A 20,305-nucleotide genomic window follows, 5' to 3' on the forward strand; every position below is an offset into this window, starting at 1 on the left:
TCCATCTCCATCTCTATATAACTCTCTCCATCTCTATATAACTCTCTCTCCGTCTATATATAACTCTATCCATCTCCATCTCTATATAACTCTCTCCATCTCTATATAACTCTCTCCATCTCCATATAACTCTTTCCATCTCTATATAACTCTCTCCATCTCTATATAACTCTCTCCATCTCCATCTCTATATAACTCTCTCCATCTCCATCTCTATATAACTCTTTCCATCTCTATATAACTCTCTCCATCTCTATATAACTCTCTCCATCTCCATCTCTATATAACTCTCTCCATCTCCATCTCTATATAACTCTTTCCATCTCTATATAACTCTCTCCATCTCTATATAACTCTCTCCATCTCCATCTCTATATAACTCTCTCCATCTCTATATAACTCTCTCCATCTCTATATAACTCTCTCCATCTCCATCTCTATATAACTCTCTCCATCTCTATATAACTCTCCATCTCATCTCCATCTCTATATAACTCTCTCCATATCTATATAACTCTCTCCATCTCTATATAACTCTCTCCATCTCTATATAACTCTCTCCATCTCTATATAACTCTCTCCATCCTATATAACTCTCTCCATCTCAATCTCTATAAAACTCTCTCCATCTCTACATAACTCTCTCCATCTCTATATAACTCTCTCCATCTCCATCTCTATATAACTCTCTCCATCTCTATATAACTCTCTCCATCTCTATATAACTCTCTCCATCTCCATCTCTATATAACTCTTTCCATCTCTATATAACTCTCTCCATCTCCATCTCTATATAACTCTCTCCATCTCTATATAACTCTCTCCATCTCCATCGCTATATAACTCTCTCCATCTCTATATAACTCTCTCCATCTCTATATAACTCTCTCCATCTCCATCTCTATATAACTCTTTCCATCTCTATATAACTCTCTCCATCTCTATATAACTCTCTCCATCTCCATCTCTATATAACTCTCTCCATCTCCATCTCTATATAACTATTTCCATCTCTATATAACTCTCTCCATCTCTATATAACTCTTTCCATCTCTATATAACTCTCTCCATCTCTATATAACTCTCTCCATCTCCATCTCTATATAACTCTCTCCATCTCCATCTCTATATAACTCTCTCCATCTCTATATAACTCTCTCCATCTCCATCTCTATATAACTCTCTCCATCTCTATATCTCCATCTCCATCTCTATATAACTCTCTCCATCTCTATATAACTCTCCATATAATCTCATCTCTATATAACTCTCTCCATCTCTATATAACTCTCTCCATCTCTATATAACTCTCTCCTCTCCATCTCTATATAACTCTCTCCATCTCTATATAACTCTCTCCATCTCTATATAACTCTCCTCCATCTCTATATAACTCTCTCCATCTCTATATAACTCTCTCCATCTCTATATAACTCTCTCCATCTCTATATAACTCTCCTCCTATATCTCTCTCCATCTCTATAACTCTCTCCATCTCTCTCTCCATCTCCATCTCTATATAACTCTCTCCATCTCTATATAACTCTCTCCATCTCTATATAACTCTCTCCATCTCTATATAACTCTCCATCCATCTCTATATAACTCTCTCCATCTCTCCACTCTCCTCCATCTCTATATAACTCTCTCCATCTCTATATAACTCTCTCCATCTCTATATAACTCTCTCCATCTCCATCTCTATATAACTCTCTCCATCTCTATATAACTCTCTCCATCTCTATATAACTCTCTCCATCTCCATCTCTATATAACTCTCTCCATCTCCATCTCTATATAACTCTCTCCATCTCCATCTCTATCTCCATCTAACTCTCTCCATCTCTATATAACTCTCTCCATCTCTATATAACTCTCTCCATCTCTATATAACTCTCTCCATCTCCATCTCTATATAACTCTCTCCATCTCTATATAACTCTCTCCATCTCTCCATCTCTATATAACTCTCTCCATCTCTATATAACTCTCTCTCCATCTCTATATCTCATCTCTATATCTCCATCTCTATATAACTCTCTCTCCATCTCTATATAACTCTCTCCATCTCCATCTCTATATAATCTCCATCTCTATATAACTCTCTATATCTCCATCTCTATATAACTCTCTCCATCTCTATATAACTCTCTCCATCTCCATCTCTATATAACTCTCTCCATCTCTATATAACTCTCTCCATCTCCATCTCTATATAACTCTCTCCATCTCTATATAACTCTCTCTCCATCTCTATATAACTCTCTCCATCTCTATATAACTCTCTCCATCTCCATCTATATAACTCTCTCCATCTCTATATAACTCTCTCCATCTCCATCTCTATATAACTCTTTCCATCTCTATATAACTCATCTCCATCTCTATATAACTCTCTCCATCTCTATATCTCTCCATCTCCATCTCTATATAACTCTCTCCATCTCTATATAATCTCTCTATATAACTCTCTCCATCTCTATATAACTCTCTCCATAACTCTTTCCATCTCTATATAACTCTCTCCATCTCTATATAACTCTCTCCATCTCCATCTTATATAACTCTCTCCATCTCCATCTCTATATAACTCTTTCCATCTCTATATAACTCTCTCCATCTCTATATAACTCTCTCCATCTCTATATAACTCTCTCCATCTCCATCTCTATATAACTCTCTCCATCTCTATATAACTCTCTCCATCTCTATATAACTCTCTCCATCTCTATATAACTCTCTCCATCTCCATCTCTATATAACTCTCTCCATCTCTATATAACTCTCTCCATCTCCATCTCTATATAACTCTTTCCATCTCTATATAACTCTCTCTATCTCTATATAACTATCTCCATCTCTATATAACTCTCTCCATCTCTATATAACTCTCTCCATCTCCATCTCTATATAACTCTTTCCATCTCTATATAACTCTCTCCATCTCTATATAACTCTCTCCATCTCTATATAACTCTCTCCATCTCCATCTCTATATAACTCTCTCCATCTCCGTCTCTATATAACTCTCTCCATCTCTATATAACTCTCTCCATCTCTTTATAACTCTCTCCATCTCTATATAACTCTCTCCATCTCTATATAACTCTCTCCATCTCCATCTCTATATAACTCTCTCCATCTCCATCTCTATATAACTCTCTCCATCTCTATATAACTCTCTCCATCTCCATCTCTATATAACTCTTTCCATCTCTATATAACTCTCTCTATCTCTATATAACTATCTCCATCTCTATATAACTCTCTCCATCTCTATATAACTCTCTCCATCTCCATCTCTATATAACTCTTTCCATCTCTATATAACTCTCTCCATCTCTATATAACTCTCTCTCTCCATCTCTATATAACTCTCTCCATCTCCATCTCTATATAACTCTCTCCATCTCTATATAACTCTCTCCATCTCTATATAATAACTCATCTCCATCTCTATATAACTCTTTCCATCTCTATATAACTCTCTCCATCTCCATCTCTATATACTCTCTCCATCTCCATCTCTATATAACTCTCCATCTCTATATAACTCTCTCCATCTCCATCTCTATATAACTCTCTCCATCTCTATATAACTCTCCATCCATCTCCATCTCTATATAACTCTCTCCATCTCTATATAACTCTCTCCATCTCTATATAACTCTCTCCATCTCCATCTCTATATAACTCTCTCCATCTCTATATAACTCTCTCCATCTCCATCTCTATATAACTCTCTCCATCTCTATATAACTCTCTCCATCTCTATATAACTCTCTCCATCTCCATCTCTATATAACTCTCTCCATCTCTATATAACTCTCTCCATCTCTATATAACTCTCTCCATCTCTATATAACTCTCTCCATCTCCATATACCTCTCTCCATCTCCATCTCTATATAACTCTCTCCATCTCTATATAACTCTCTCCATCTCTATATAACTCTCTCCATCTCCATCTCTATATAACTCTCATCCATCTCTATATAACTCTCATCCATCTCTATATAACTCTCTCCATCTCTATATAACTCTCTCTATATAACTCTCTCCATCTCTATATAACTATCTCCATCTCTATATAACTCTCTCCATCTCCATCTCTATATAACTCTCCATCTCTATATAACTCTCTCCATCTCCATCTCTATATAACTCTCTCCATCTCTATATAACTCTCTCCATCTCCATCTCTATATAACTCTTTCCATCTCTATATAACTCTCTCTATCTCTATATAACTCTCTCCATCTCTATATAACTCTCTCCATCTCTATATAACTCTCTCCATCTCCATCTCCATCTCTATATAACTCTTTCCATCTCTATATAACTCTCTCCATCTCTATATAACTCTCTCCATCTCTATATAACTCTCTCCATCTCCATCTCTATATAACTCTCTCCATCTCCGTCTCTATATAACTCTTTCCATCTCTATATAACTCTCTCCATCTCTATATAACTCTCTCCATCTCTATATAACTCTCTCCATCTCCATCTCTATATAACTCTCTCCATCTCCATCTCTATATAACTCTTTCCATCTCTATATAACTCTCTCAATCTCTATATAACTCTCTCCATCTCTATATAACTCTCTCCATCTCCATCTCTATATAACTCTCTCCATCTCTTTATAACTCTCTCCATCTCTATATAACTCTCTCCATCTCTATATAACTCTCTCCATCTCCATCTCTATATAACTCTCTCCATCTCTATATAACTCTCTCCATCTCCATCTCTATATAACTCTTTCCATCTCTATATAACTCTCTCTATCTCTATATAACTATCTCCATCTCTATATAACTCTCTCCATCTCTATATAACTCTCTCCATCTCCATCTCTATATAACTCTTTCCATCTCTATATAACTCTCTCCATCTCTATATAACTCTCTCCATCTCTATATAACTCTCTCCATCTCCATCTCTATATAACTCTCTCCATCTCCGTCTCTATATAACTCTCTCCATCTCTATATAACTCTCTCCATCTCTTTATAACTCTCTCCATCTCTATATAACTCTCTCCATCTCTATATAACTCTCTCCATCTCCATATAACTCTCTCCATCTCCATCTCTATATAACTCTCTCCATCTCTATATAACTCTCTCCATCTCCATCTCTATATAACTCTTTCCATCTCTATATAACTCTCTCTATCTCTATATAACTATCTCCATCTCTATATAACTCTCTCCATCTCTATATAACTCTCTCCATCTCCATCTCTATATAACTCTTTCCATCTCTATATAACTCTCTCCATCTCTATATAACTCTCTCCATCTCTATATAACTCTCTCCATCTCCATCTCTATATAACTCTCTCCATCTCTATATAACTCTCTCCATCTCTATATAACTCTCTCCATCTCCATCTCTATATAACTCTTTCCATCTCTATATAACTCTCTCCATCTCTATATAACTCTCTCCATCTCTATATAACTCTCTCCATCTCCATCTCTATATAACTCTCTCCATCTCTATATAACTCTCTCCATCTCCATCTCTATATAACTCTCTCCATCTCTATATAACTCTCTCCATCTCCATCTCTATATAACTCTCTCCATCTCTATATAACTCTCTCCATCTCTATATAACTCTCTCCATCTCCATCTCTATATAACTCTCTCCATCTCTATATAACTCTCTCCATCTCCATCTCTATATAACTCTCTCCATATCTATATAACTCTCTCCATCTCTATATAACTCTCTCCATCTCCATCTCTATATAACTCTCTCCATCTCTATATAACTCTCTCCATCTCTATATAACTCTCTCCATCTCTATATAACTCTCCATCTCCATATACTCTCTCCATCTCCATCTCTATATAACTCTCTCCATCTCTATATAACTCTCTCCATCTCTATATAACTCTCTCCATCTCCATCTCTATATAACTCCATCCATCTCTATATAACTCCATCCATCTCTATATAACTCTCTCCATCTCTATATAACTCTCTCCATCTCTATATAACTATCTCCATCTCTATATAACTCTCTCCATCTCCATCTCTATATAACTCTCTCCATCTCTATATAACTCTCTCCATCTCCATCTCTATGTAACTCTCTCCATCTCTATATAACTCTCTCCATCTCTATATAACTAACTCTCTATATAACTATCTCCATCTCTATAGAACTCTCTCCATCTCCATCTCTATATAACTCTCTCCATCTCTATATAACTCTCTCCATCTCTATATAACTCTCTCCATCTCTATATAACTCTCTCCATCTCCATCTCTATATAACTCTTTCCATCTCTATATAACTCTCTCCATCTCTATATAACTCTCCATCTCCATCTCTATATAACTCTCTCCATCTCTATATAACTCCATCTCCATCTCTATATAACTCTCTCCATCTCTATATAACTCTCTCCATCTCTATATAACTCTCTCCATCTCCATCTCTATATAACTCTCTCCATCTCTATATAACTCTCTCCATCTCCATCTCTATATAACTCTCTCCATATCTATATAACTCTCTCCATCTCTATATAACTCTCTCCATCTCTATATAACTCTCTCCATCCCTATATAACTCTCTCCATCTCAATCTCTATATAACTCTCTCCATCTCTATATAACTCTCTCCATCTCTATATAACTCTCTCCATCTCCATCTCTATATAACTCTCTCCATCTCTATATAACTCTCTCCATCTCTATATAACTCTCTCCATCTCCATCTCTATATAACTCTTTCCATCTCTATATAACTCTCTCCATCTCTATATAACTCTCTCCATCTCCATCTCTATATAACTCTCTCCATCTCTATATAACTCTCTCCATCTCCATCTCTATATAACTCTCTCCATCTCTATATAACTCTCTCCATCTCTATATAACTCTCTCCATCTCCATCTCTATATAACTCTCTCCATCTCTATATAACTCTCTCTCCGTCTATATATAACTCTATCCATCTCTCTATATAACTCTCTCCATCTCTATATAACTCTCTCCATCTCCATATAACTCTTTCCATCTCTATATAACTCTCTCCATCTCTATATAACTCTCTCCATCTCCATCTCTATATAACTCTCTCCATCTCCATCTCTATATAACTCTTTCCATCTCTATATAACTCTCTCCATCTCTATATAACTCTCTCCATCTCCATCTCTATATAACTCTCTCCATCTCCATCTCTATATAACTCTTTCCATCTCTATATAACTCTCTCCATCTCTATATAACTCTCTCCATCTCCATCTCTATATAACTCTCTCCATCTCTATATAACTCTCTCCATCTCTATATAACTCTCTCCATCTCCATCTCTATATAACTCTCTCCATCTCTATATAACTCTCTCCATCTCCATCTCTATATAACTCTCTCCATATCTATATAACTCTCTCCATCTCTATATAACTCTCTCCATCTCTATATAACTCTCTCCATCTCTATATAACTCTCTCCATCCTATATAACTCTCTCCATCTCAATCTCTATAAAACTCTCTCCATCTCTACATAACTCTCTCCATCTCTATATAACTCTCTCCATCTCCATCTCTATATAACTCTCTCCATCTCTATATAACTCTCTCCATCTCTATATAACTCTCTCCATCTCCATCTCTATATAACTCTTTCCATCTCTATATAACTCTCTCCATCTCCATCTCTATATAACTCTCTCCATCTCTATATAACTCTCTCCATCTCCATCGCTATATAACTCTCTCCATCTCTATATAATCTCTATATAACTCTCTCCATCTCCATCTCTATATAACTCCTCTCTATATAACTCTCTCCATCTCTATATACTCTCTCTCTCCATCTCTATATAACTCTCTCTCTCCATCTCTATATAATTTCCATCTCTATATCTCCATCTCTATATAACTCTTTCCATCCATCTCTCTCCATCTCTATATAACTCTCTCCATCTCCATCTCTATATAACTCTCCATCTCCATCTCTATATAACTCTTTCCATCTCTATATAATCTCCATCTCTATATAACTCTCTCCATCTCCATCTCTATATAACTCTCTCCATCTCTATATAACTCTCACCATCTCCAACTCTATATAACTCTTTCCATCTCCATCTCTATATAACTCTCTCCATCTCTATATAACTCTCTCCATCTCCATCTCTATATAACTCTCTCCATCTCTATATAACTCTCTCCATCTCCATCTCTATCTCTTTCCATCTCTATATAACTCTCTCCATCTCTATATAACTCTCTCCATATCTATATAACTCTCTCCATCTCCATCTCTATATAACTCTCTCCATCTCTATATAACTCTCTCCATCTCTATATAACTCTCTCCATCTCTATACAACTCTCTCCATCTCTATATAACTATCTCCATCTCCATCTCTATATAACTCTCTCCATCTCTATATAACTCTCTCCATCTCTATATAACTCTCTCCATCTCCATCTCTATATAACTCTCTCCATCTCTATATAACTCTCTCCATCTCCATCTCTATATAACTCTTTCCATCTCTATATAACTCTCTCCATCTCTATATAACTCTCTCCATCTCCATCTCTATATAACTCTCTCCATCTCTATATAACTCTCTCCATCTCCATCTCTATATAACTCTTTCCATCTCTATATAACTCTCTCCATCTCTATATAACTCTCTCCATATCTATATAACTCTCTCCATCTCCATCTCTATATAACTCTCTCCATCTCTATATAACTCTCTCCATCTCTATATAACTCTCTCCATCTCTATATAACTCTCTCCATCTCTATATAACTCTCTCCATCTCCATATACCTCTCTCCATCTCCATCTCTATATAACTCTCTCCATCTCTATATAACTCTCTCCATCTCTATATAACTCTCTCCATCTCCATCTCTATATAACTCTCTCCATCTCTATATAACTCTCTCCATATCTATATAACTCTCTCCATCTCTATATAACTCTCTCCATCTCTATATAACTCTCTCCATCTCTATATAACTCTCTCCATCTCCATCTCTATATAACTCTCTCCATCTCTATATAACTCTCCATCTCCATCTCTATATAACTCTTTCCATCTCTATATAACTCTCTCCATCTCTATATAACTCTCTCCATATCTATATAACTCTCCCCATCTCCATCTCTATATAACTCTCTCCATCTCTATATAACTCTCTCCATCTCCATCTCTATATAACTCTCTCCATCTCTATATAATTCTCTCTATCTCTATATTTCTCTCTCCATCTCTATATAACTCTCTCCATCTCTATATAACTCTCTCCATCTCCATCTCTATATAACTCTCTCCATCTCTATATAACTCTCTCCATCTCCATCTCTATATAACTCTCCATCTCTATATAACTCTCTCCATCTCCATCTCTATATAACTCTCTCCATCTCTATATAACTCTCTCCATCTCCATCTCTATATAACTCTTTCCATCTCTATATAACTCTCTCTATCTCTATATAACTCTCTCCATCTCTATATAACTCTCTCCATCTCTATATAACTCTCTCCATCTCCATCTCTATATAACTCTTTCCATCTCTATATAACTCTCTCCATCTCTATATAACTCTCTCCATCTCTATATAACTCTCTCCATCTCCATCTCTATATAACTCTCTCCATCTCCATCTCTATATAACTCTTTCCATCTCTATATAACTCTCTCCATCTCTATATAATCCATCTCTCTCCATCTCCATCTCTATATAACTCCATCTCCATCTCTATATAACTCTCCATCTCTATATAACTCTCTCCATCTCTATATAACTCTCTCCATCTCTATATAACTCTCTCCATCTCCATCTCTATATAACTCTCTCCATCTCTATATAACTCTCTCCATCTCTATATAACTCTCTCCATCTCTATATAACTCTCTCCATCTCCATCTCTATATAACTCTCTCCATCTCTATATAACTCTCTCCATCTCCATCTCTATATAACTCTTTCCATCTCTATATAACTCTCTCTATCTCTATATAACTATCTCCATCTCTATATAACTCTCTCCATCTCTATATAACTCTCTCCATCTCCATCTCTATATAACTCTTTCCATCTCTATATAACTCTCTCCATCTCTCTCCATCTCTATATAACTCTCTCCATCTCCATCTCTATATAACTCTCTCCATCTCCGTCTCTATATAACTCTCTCCATCTCTATATAACTCTCCATCTCTTTATAATCTCCATCTCTATATAACTCTCTCCATCTCTATATAACTCTCTCCATCTCCATCTCTATATAACTCTCTCCATCTCCATCTCTATATAACTCTCTCCATCTCTATATAACTCTCTCCATCTCCATCTCTATATAACTCTTTCCATCTCTATATAACTCTCTCTATCTCTATATAACTATCTCCATCTCTATATAACTCTCTCCATCTCTATATAACTCTCTCCATCTCCATCTCTATATAACTCTTTCCATCTCTATATAACTCTCTCCATCTCTATATAATCTCTATATAACTCTCTCCATCTCCATCTCTATATAACTCTCTCCATCTCTATATAACTCTCTCCATCTCTATATAACTCTCTCCATCTCCATCTCTATATAACTCTTTCCATCTCTATATAACTCTCTCCATCTCTATATAACTCTCTCCATCTCTATATAACTCTCTCCATCTCCATCTCTATATAACTCTCTCCATCTCTATATAACTCTCTCCATCTCCATCTCTATATAACTCTCTCCATCTCTATATAACTCTCTCCATCTCTATATAACTCTCTCCATCTCCATCTCTATATAACTCTCTCCATCTCCATCTCTATATAACTCTTTCCATCTCTATATAACTCTCTCTATCTCTATATAACTCTCTCCATCTCTATATAACTCTCTCCATCTCTATATAACTCTCTCCATCTCCATCTCTATATAACTCTTTCCATCTCTATATAACTCTCTCCATCTCTATATAACTCTCTCCATCTCTATATAACTCTCTCCATCTCCATCTCTATATAACTCTCTCCATCTCTATATAACTCTCTCCATCTCTATATAACTCTCTCCATCTCCATCTCTATATAACTCTTTCCATCTCTATATAACTCTCTCCATCTCTATATAACTCTCTCCATCTCTATATAACTCTCTCCATCTCCATCTCTATATAACTCTCTCCATCTCTATATAACTCTCTCCATCTCCATCTCTATATAACTCTCTCCATCTCTATATAACTCTCTCCATCTCTATATAACTCTCTCCATCTCCATCTCTATATAACTCTCTCCATCTCCATCTCTATATAACTCTTTCCATCTCTATATAACTCTCTCCATCTCTATATAACTCTCTCCATCTCTATATAACTCTCTCCATCTCTATATAACTCTCTCCATCTCCATCTCTATATAACTCTCTCCATCTCTATATAACTCTCTCCATCTCTATATAACTCTCTCCATCTCCATCTCTATATAACTCTCTCCATCTCCATCTCTATATAACTCTTCTCCATCTCTATATAACTCTCTCCATCTCTATATAACTCTCTCTCTCCATCTCTATATAACTCTCTCCATCTCCATCTCTATATAACTCTCTCCATCTCTATATAACTCTCTCCATCTCTATATAACTCTCTCCATCTCCATCTCTATATAACTCTCTCCATCTCCATCTCCATCTCTATATAACTCTCTCCATCTCTATATAACTCTCTCCATCTCCATCTCTATATAACTCTCCATCTCTATATAACTCTCCATCTCCATCTCTATATAACTCTCTCCATCTCTATATAACTCTCTCCATCTCCATCTCTATATAACTCTCTCCATCTCTATATAACTCTCTCCATCTCCATCTCTATATAACTCTCTCCATCTCTATATAACTCTCTCCATCTCTATATAACTCTCTCCATCTCTATATAACTCTCTCCATCTCCATCTCTATATAACTCTTTCCATCTCTATATAACTCTCTCCATCTCTATATAACTCTCCATCTCTATATAACTCTCTCCATCTCTATATAACTCTTTCCATCTCTATATTCCACTCTCTATATAACTCTCTCTCCATCTCTATATAACTCTCTCCATCTCTATATAATCTCTCTCTCCATCTCTATATAACTCTCTCCATCTCTATATAACTCTCTCCATCTCCATCTCTATATAACTCTCCATCTCCATCTCTATATAACTCTCTCCATCTCTATATAACTCTCTCCATCTCTATATAACTCTCTCCATCTCTATATCCATCTCATCTCTATATAACTCTCTCCATCTCCATCTCTATATAACTCTTTCCATCTCTATATAACTCTCTCCATCTCTATATAATCTCCTCTAACTCATCTCCATCTCTATATAACTCTCTCCATCTCTATATAACTCTCTCCATCTCTATATAACTCTCTCCATCTCCATCTCTATATAACTCTTTTCCATCTCTATATAACTCTCTCCATCTCTATATAACTCTCTCCATCTCTATATAACTCTCTCTCCATCTCTATATAACTCTCTCCATCTCTATATAACTCTCCATCTCCATCTCTATATAACTCTCATCCATCTCTATATAACTCTCTCCATCTCTATATAACTCTCTCCATCTCCATCTCTATATAACTCTCTCCATCTCCATCTCTATATAACTCTCTCCATCTCTATATAACTCTCTCCATCTCCATCTCTATATAACTCTCTCCATCTCTATATAACTCTCTCCATCTCCATCTCTATATAACTCTTTCCATCTCTATATAACTCTCTCCATCTCTATATAACTCCATCTCTCCATCTCTATATAACTCTCTCCATCTCCATCTCTATATAAATCTCTCTCCATCTCTATATAACTCTCTCCATCTCCATCTCTATATAACTCTCCATCTCCATCTCTATATAACTCTTTCCATCTCTATATAACTCTCCATCTCTATATAATCTCCATCTCTATATAACTCTCTCCATCTCCATCTCTATATAACTCATCTCCATCTCTATAACTCTTTCCATCTCTATATAACTCTCTCATCCATCTCTATATAACTCTCTCCATCTCCATCTCTATATAACTCTCTCCATTCCATCTCTATATAACTCTCTCCATCTCTATATAACCTCTCCATCTCCATCTCTATATAACTCTCTCCATCTCCATCTCTATATAACTCTCTCCATCTCTATATAACTCTCTCCATCTCCATCTCTATATAACTCTCTCCATCTCTATATAACTCTCTCCATCTCCATCTCTATATAACTCTTTCCATCCACCCTCTCCATCTCTATATAACTCTCTCCATCTCCATCTCTATATAACTCTCTCCATCTCCATCTCTATATAACTCTCTCCATCTCTATATAACTCTCTCCATCTCCATCTCTATATAACTCTTTCCATCTCTATATAACTCTCTCCATCTCTATATAACTCTCTCCATCTCTATATAACTCTCTCCATCTCTATATAACTCTCTCCATCTCCATCTCTATATAACTCTCTCCATCTCTATATAACTCTCCATATCTATATAACTCTCTCCATCTCTATATAACTCCATCTCCATCTCTATATAACTCTCTCCATCTCTATATAACTTTCTCCATCTCCATCTCTATATAACTCTCTCCATCTCCATCTCTATATAACTCTCTCCATCTCTATATAACTCTCTCCATCTCTATATAACTCTCTCCATCTCTATATAACTCTCTCCATCTCTATATAACTCTTTCCATCTCTATATAACTCTCTCATCTCTATATAACTCTCTCCATCTCTATATAACTCTCATCTCCATCTCTATATAACTCTCTCCATCTCTATATAACTCTTCCATCTCCATCTCTATATAACTCTCCATCTCTATATCTCATCTCCATCTCTATATAACTCTCTCCATCTCTATATAACTCTCTCCATCTCCATCTCTATATAACTCTCTCCATCTCTATATAACTCTCTCCATCTCCATCTCTATATCTCCATCTCTATATAACTCTCTCCATCTCTATATAACTCCTCCATCTCTATATAACTCTCTCCATCTCTATATAACTCTCTCCATCTCTATATAACTCTCTCCATCTCCATCTCTATATAACTCTCTCCATCTCTATATAACTCTCTCCATCTCTATATAACTCTCTCCATCTCTATATAACTCTCTCCATCTCTATATAACTCTCTCCATCTCTATATAACTCTCTCCATCTCTCTATCATTCTCTCACTGGTCACTGACTTGTATGAGTCACACAGTGCAGTAAACATGTAAATTACTGAAGTGTTTCTTAGCAAGGCACCCTTCACACACACACACATGCGCACACACACATGCGCACACACACACACACACACAAAAACATACACACTGACTTGGGTCTCCGGTTTCTTCCAGGAAGTTCGTATGGAGCCAGTTGAAGAGGAGGTGTTGGAAGGAATCACCAAATCAGTAACTTATCTACTATTAGCATTACCCTTCTATCTGTCTGTCACCCTTCTGTCTGTCACCCTGTTCTGTCTGTCACCCTGTTCTGTCTGTCACCCTTCTATCTGTCTGTCACCCTGTTCTGTCTGTCACCCGTTTCTGTCTGTCACCCTTCTATCTGTCTGTCACCCTGTTCTGTCTGTCACCCTGTTCTGTCTGTCGTCCTGATCTGTCTGTCACCCTGTTCTGTCTGTCACCCTGTTCTCCTGTTCTGTCTGTCACCCTGTTCTGTCTGTCACCCTGTTCTGTCTGTCACCCTTCTATCTGTCTGTCATCCTGATCTGTCTGTCACCGTGTTCTGTCTGTCGCCCTGATCTGTCTGTCGCCCTGTTCTGTCTGTCGTCCTGATCTGTCTGTCACCCTGTTCTGTCTGTCACCCTGTTCTGTCTGTCACCCTGTTCTGTCTGTCACCGTGTTCTGTCTGTCACCCTGTTCTGTCTGTCGCCCTGTTCTGTCTGTCAACCTGTTCTGTCTGTCACCCTTCTATCTGTCTGTCACCCTTCTATCTGTCTGTCACCCTGTTCTGTCTGTCACCCTGTTCTGTCTGTCGTCCTGATCTGTCTGTCACCCTGTTCTGTCTGTCACCCTGTTCTGTCTGTCACCCTGTTCTCCTATTCTGTATGTCACCCTGTTCTGTCTGTCACCCTGTTCTGTCTGTCACCCTTCTATCTGTCTGTCACCCTGTTCTGTCTGTTGTCCTGATTTGTCTGTCACCGTGTTCTGTCTGTCAACCTGTTTGTTCTGTCACCCTGTTCTGTCTGTCACCGTGTTCTGTCTGTCACCCTGTTTGTTCTGTCACCCTGTTCTGTCTGTCACCGTGTTCTGCCTGTCACCCTGTTTGTTCTGTCACCCTGTTTATTCTGTCACCCTGCTTGTTCTGTACCCTGTTCCGTCTGTCACCCTGTTCTGTCTGTCACTCTGTTCTGTCTGTCACCCTGTTCTGTCTGTCACCCTTCTATCTGTCTGTCACCCTGTTCTGTCTGTCGCCCTGTTCTGTCTGTCGCCCTGTTCTGTCTGTCGCCCTGTTCTGTCTATCACCGTGTTCTGTCTGTCACCCTGTTTGTTCTGTCACCCTGTTTTGTCTGTCACCCTGATCTGTCTGTCACCCTGTTCGTTCTGTCATCCTGTTCTGTCTGTCACCCTGATCTGTCTGTCGCCCTGTTCTGTCTGTCGCCCTGATCTGTCTGTCACCCTGTTCTGTCTGTCACCCTGTTTGTTCTGTCACCTTGTTCTGTCTGGCACCCTGTTCTGTCTGTTACCCTGTTCTGTCTGTCGCCCTGTTCTGTCTGTCGCCCTGTTCTGTCTGTCGTCCTGATCTGTCTGTCACTGTGTTCTGTCTGTCGCCCTGTTCTGTCTGTCACCCTGTTCTGTTTGTCACCCTGTTCTGTCTGTCACCGTGTTCTGTCTGTCACCCTGTTCTGTCTGTCGCCCTGTTCTGTCTGTCACCTTGTTTGTTCTGTCACCCTGTTCCGTCTGTCGCCCTGTTCTGTCTGTCACCCTGTTTGTTCTGTCACCCTGTTCTGTCTGTCACCCTGTTCCGTCTGTCACCCTGTTCTGTCTGTCACCGTGTTCTGTCTGTCACCGTGTTCTGTCTGTCACCCTGTTTGTTCTGTCACCCTGTTCTGTCTATCGTCCTGATCTGTCTGTCACCCTGTTCTGTCTGTCACCCTGTTCTGTCTGTCACCCTGTTTGTTCTGTAACCCTGTTCTGTCTGTCGTCCTGATCTGTCTGTCACCCTGTTCTGTCTGTCACCCTGTTTGTTCTGTCACCGTGTTCTGCCTGTCACCCTGTTTGTTCTGTCACCCTTCTATCTGTCTGTCACCCTGTTCTGTCTGTCGTCCTGATCTGTCTGTCACCCTGTTCTGTCTGTCACCCTGTTCTCCTGTTCTGTCTGTCACCCTGTTCTGTCTGTCACCCTGTTCTGTCTGTCACCCTTCTATCTGTCTGTCATCCTGATCTGTCTGTCACCGTGTTCTGTCTGTCGCCCTGATCTGTCTGTCGCCCTGTTCTGTCTGTCGTCCTGATCTGTCTGTCACCCTGTTCTGTCTGTCACCCTGTTCTGTCTGTCACCCTGTTCTGTCTGTCACCGTGTTCTGTCTGTCACCCTGTTCTGTCTGTCGCCCTGTTCTGTCTGTCAACCTGTTCTGTCTGTCACCCTTCTATCTGTCTGTCACCCTTCTATCTGTCTGTCACCCTGTTCTGTCTGTCACCCTGTTCTGTCTGTCGTCCTGATCTGTCTGTCACCCTGTTCTGTCTGTCACCCTGTTCTGTCTGTCACCCTGTTCTCCTATTCTGTATGTCACCCTGTTCTGTCTGTCACCCTGTTCTGTCTGTCACCCTTCTATCTGTCTGTCACCCTGTTCTGTCTGTTGTCCTGATTTGTCTGTCACCGTGTTCTGTCTGTCAACCTGTTTGTTCTGTCACCCTGTTCTGTCTGTCACCGTGTTCTGTCTGTCACCCTGTTTGTTCTGTCACCCTGTTCTGTCTGTCACCGTGTTCTGCCTGTCACCCTGTTTGTTCTGTCACCCTGTTTATTCTGTCACCCTGCTTGTTCTGTACCCTGTTCCGTCTGTCACCCTGTTCTGTCTGTCACTCTGTTCTGTCTGTCACCCTGTTCTGTCTGTCACCCTTCTATCTGTCTGTCACCCTGTTCTGTCTGTCGCCCTGTTCTGTCTGTCGCCCTGTTCTGTCTGTCGCCCTGTTCTGTCTATCACCGTGTTCTGTCTGTCACCCTGTTTGTTCTGTCACCCTGTTTTGTCTGTCACCCTGATCTGTCTGTCACCCTGTTCGTTCTGTCATCCTGTTCTGTCTGTCACCCTGATCTGTCTGTCGCCCTGTTCTGTCTGTCGCCCTGATCTGTCTGTCACCCTGTTCTGTCTGTCACCCTGTTTGTTCTGTCACCTTGTTCTGTCTGGCACCCTGTTCTGTCTGTTACCCTGTTCTGTCTGTCGCCCTGTTCTGTCTGTCGCCCTGTTCTGTCTGTCGTCCTGATCTGTCTGTCACTGTGTTCTGTCTGTCGCCCTGTTCTGTCTGTCACCCTGTTCTGTTTGTCACCCTGTTCTGTCTGTCACCGTGTTCTGTCTGTCACCCTGTTCTGTCTGTCGCCCTGTTCTGTCTGTCACCTTGTTTGTTCTGTCTGTCGCCCTGTTCTGTCTGTCACCTTGTTTGTTCTGTCACCCTGTTCCGTCTGTCGCCCTGTTCTGTCTGTCACCCTGTTTGTTCTGTCACCCTGTTCTGTCTGTCACCCTGTTCCGTCTGTCACCCTGTTCTGTCTGTCACCGTGTTCTGTCTGTCACCGTGTTCTGTCTGTCACCCTGTTTGTTCTGTCACCCTGTTCTGTCTATCGTCCTGATCTGTCTGTCACCCTGTTCTGTCTGTCACCCTGTTCTGTCTGTCACCCTGTTCTGTCTGTCACCCTGTTTGTTCTGTAACCCTGTTCTGTCTGTCGTCCTGATCTGTCTGTCACCCTGTTCTGTCTGTCACCCTGTTTGTTCTGTCACCGTGTTCTGCCTGTCACCCTGTTTGTTCTGTCACCCTGTTTATTCTGTAACCCTGTTTGTTCTGTCACCCTGTTCTGTCTGTCACCCTGTTCTGTCTGTCACCCTGTTCTGTCTGTCACCCTTCTATCTGTCTGTCACCCTGTTCTGTCTGTCGCCCTGTTCTGTCTGTCGTCCTGATCTATCTGTCACCGTGTTCTGTCTGTCACCCTGTTTGTTCTGTCACCCTGTTTTGTCTGTCACCCTGATCTGTCTGTCACCCTGTTCGTTCTGTCACCCTTTTCTGTCTGTCGCCCTGTTCTGTCTGTCGCCCTGTTCTGTCTGTCACCCTGTTCTGTCTATCACCCTGTTTGTTCTGTCACCCTGTTTGTTCTGTCACCCTGTTCTGTCTATCACCCTGTTCTGTCTGTCGCCCTGTTCTGTCTGTCGCCCTGTTCTGTCTGTCGCCCTGTTCTGTCTGTCGTCCTGATCTGTCTGTCACCGTGTTCTGTCTGTCGCCCTGTTCTGTCTGTCACCCTGTTCTGTCTGTCACCCTGTTCTGTCTGTCACCCTGTTTGTTCTGTCACCCTGATCTGTCTGTCACCGTGTTCTGTCTGTCACCCTGTTAGTTCTGTCACCCTGTTCTGTCTATCGTCCTGATCTGTCTGTCACCCTGTTCTGTCTGTCACTGTGTTCTGTCTGTCACCTGTCCTGTCTGTCACCCTGACCTGTCTGTCACCCTGTTCTGTCTGTCACCGTGTTTGTTCTTGCACCCTGTTCTGTCTGTCACCCTGTTCTATCTGTCACCCTGTTCTGTATGTCACCCTGTTCTGTATGTCACCCTGTTTGTTCTGTCACCCTGTTCTGTCTGTCACCCTGTTCTGTATGTCACCCTGTTCGTTCGGTCACTGTGTTCATCCTGTTCTGTCTGGCACCCTGTTCTGTCTGTCACCCTGTTTGTTCTGTCACCCTGTTTGTTCTGTCACCCTGTTCTGTCTGTCACCCTGTTCTGTCTGTCACCCTGATCTGTCTGTCACCCTGTTCTGTCTGTCACCCTGTTTGTTCTGTCACCCTGTTCTGTCTGTCACCCTGTTCTGTCTGTCACCCTGATCTGTCTGTCACCCTGTTCTGTCTGTCACCCTGTTCTGTCTGTCACCCTGTTTGTTCTGTCACCCTGTTTATTCTGTTACCCTGCTTGTTCTGTACCCTGTTCCGTCTGTCACCCTGTTCTGTCTGTCACTCTGTTCTGTCTGTCACCCTGTTCTGTCTGTCACCCTTCTATCTGTCTGTCACCCTGTTCTGTCTGTCGCCCTGTTCTGTCTGTCGCCCTGTTCTGTCTGTCGCCCTGTTCTGTCTATCACCGTGTTCTGTCTGTCACCCTGTTTGTTCTGTCACCCTGTTTTGTCTGTCACCCTGATCTGTCTGTCACCCTGTTCGTTCTGTCATCCTGTTCTGTCTGTCACCCTGATCTGTCTGTCGCCCTGTTCTGTCTGTCGCCCTGATCTGTCTGTCACCCTGTTCTGTCTGTCACCCTGTTTGTTCTGTCACCTTGTTCTGTCTGGCACCCTGTTCTGTCTGTTACCCTGTTCTGTCTGTCGCCCTGTTCTGTCTGTCGCCCTGTTCTGTCTGTCGTCCTGATCTGTCTGTCACTGTGTTCTGTCTGTCGCCCTGTTCTGTCTGTCACCCTGTTCTGTTTGTCACCCTGTTCTGTCTGTCACCGTGTTCTGTCTGTCACCCTGTTCTGTCTGTCGCCCTGTTCTGTCTGTCACCTTGTTTGTTCTGTCACCCTGTTCCGTCTGTCGCCCTGTTCTGTCTGTCACCCTGTTTGTTCTGTCACCCTATTCTGTCTGTCACCCTGTTCCGTCTGTCACCCTGTTCTGTCTGTCACCGTGTTCTGTCTGTCACCGTGTTCTGTCTGTCACCCTGTTTGTTCTGTCACCCTGTTCTGTCTATCGTCCTGATCTGTCTGTCACCCTGTTCTGTCTGTCACCCTGTTCTGTCTGTCACCCTGTTTGTTCTGTAACCCTGTTCTGTCTGTCGTCCTGATCTGTCTGTCACCCTGTTCTGTCTGTCACCCTGTTTGTTCTGTCACCGTGTTCTGCCTGTCACCCTGTTTGTTCTGTCACCCTGTTTATTCTGTAACCCTGTTTGTTCTGTCACCCTGTTCTGTCTGTCACCCTGTTCTGTCTGTCACCCTGTTCTGTCTGTCACCCTTCTATCTGTCTGTCACCCTGTTCTGTCTGTCGCCCTGTTCTGTCTGTCGTCCTGATCTATCTGTCACCGTGTTCTGTCTGTCACCCTGTTT

General features: G+C 40.4%; 1 protein-coding gene across 1 annotated transcript in view; it reads left to right on the plus strand.

Annotated features, from left to right (window-relative positions):
- Positions 1-20,305, plus strand: part of necab1 (N-terminal EF-hand calcium binding protein 1) — a 152,482-nt gene that overhangs the window by 111,653 nt on the left and 20,524 nt on the right. The window contains exon 9 of the mRNA XM_046327275.1: positions 14,435-14,488. Within this exon, the coding sequence (XP_046183231.1) occupies positions 14,435-14,488 (54 nt within the window). The remainder of the gene's footprint in view (positions 1-14,434; positions 14,489-20,305) is intronic.

Source organism: Oncorhynchus gorbuscha, linkage group LG24, assembly GCF_021184085.1.
Source record: "Oncorhynchus gorbuscha isolate QuinsamMale2020 ecotype Even-year linkage group LG24, OgorEven_v1.0, whole genome shotgun sequence".
Taxonomy (NCBI): domain Eukaryota; kingdom Metazoa; phylum Chordata; class Actinopteri; order Salmoniformes; family Salmonidae; genus Oncorhynchus; species Oncorhynchus gorbuscha.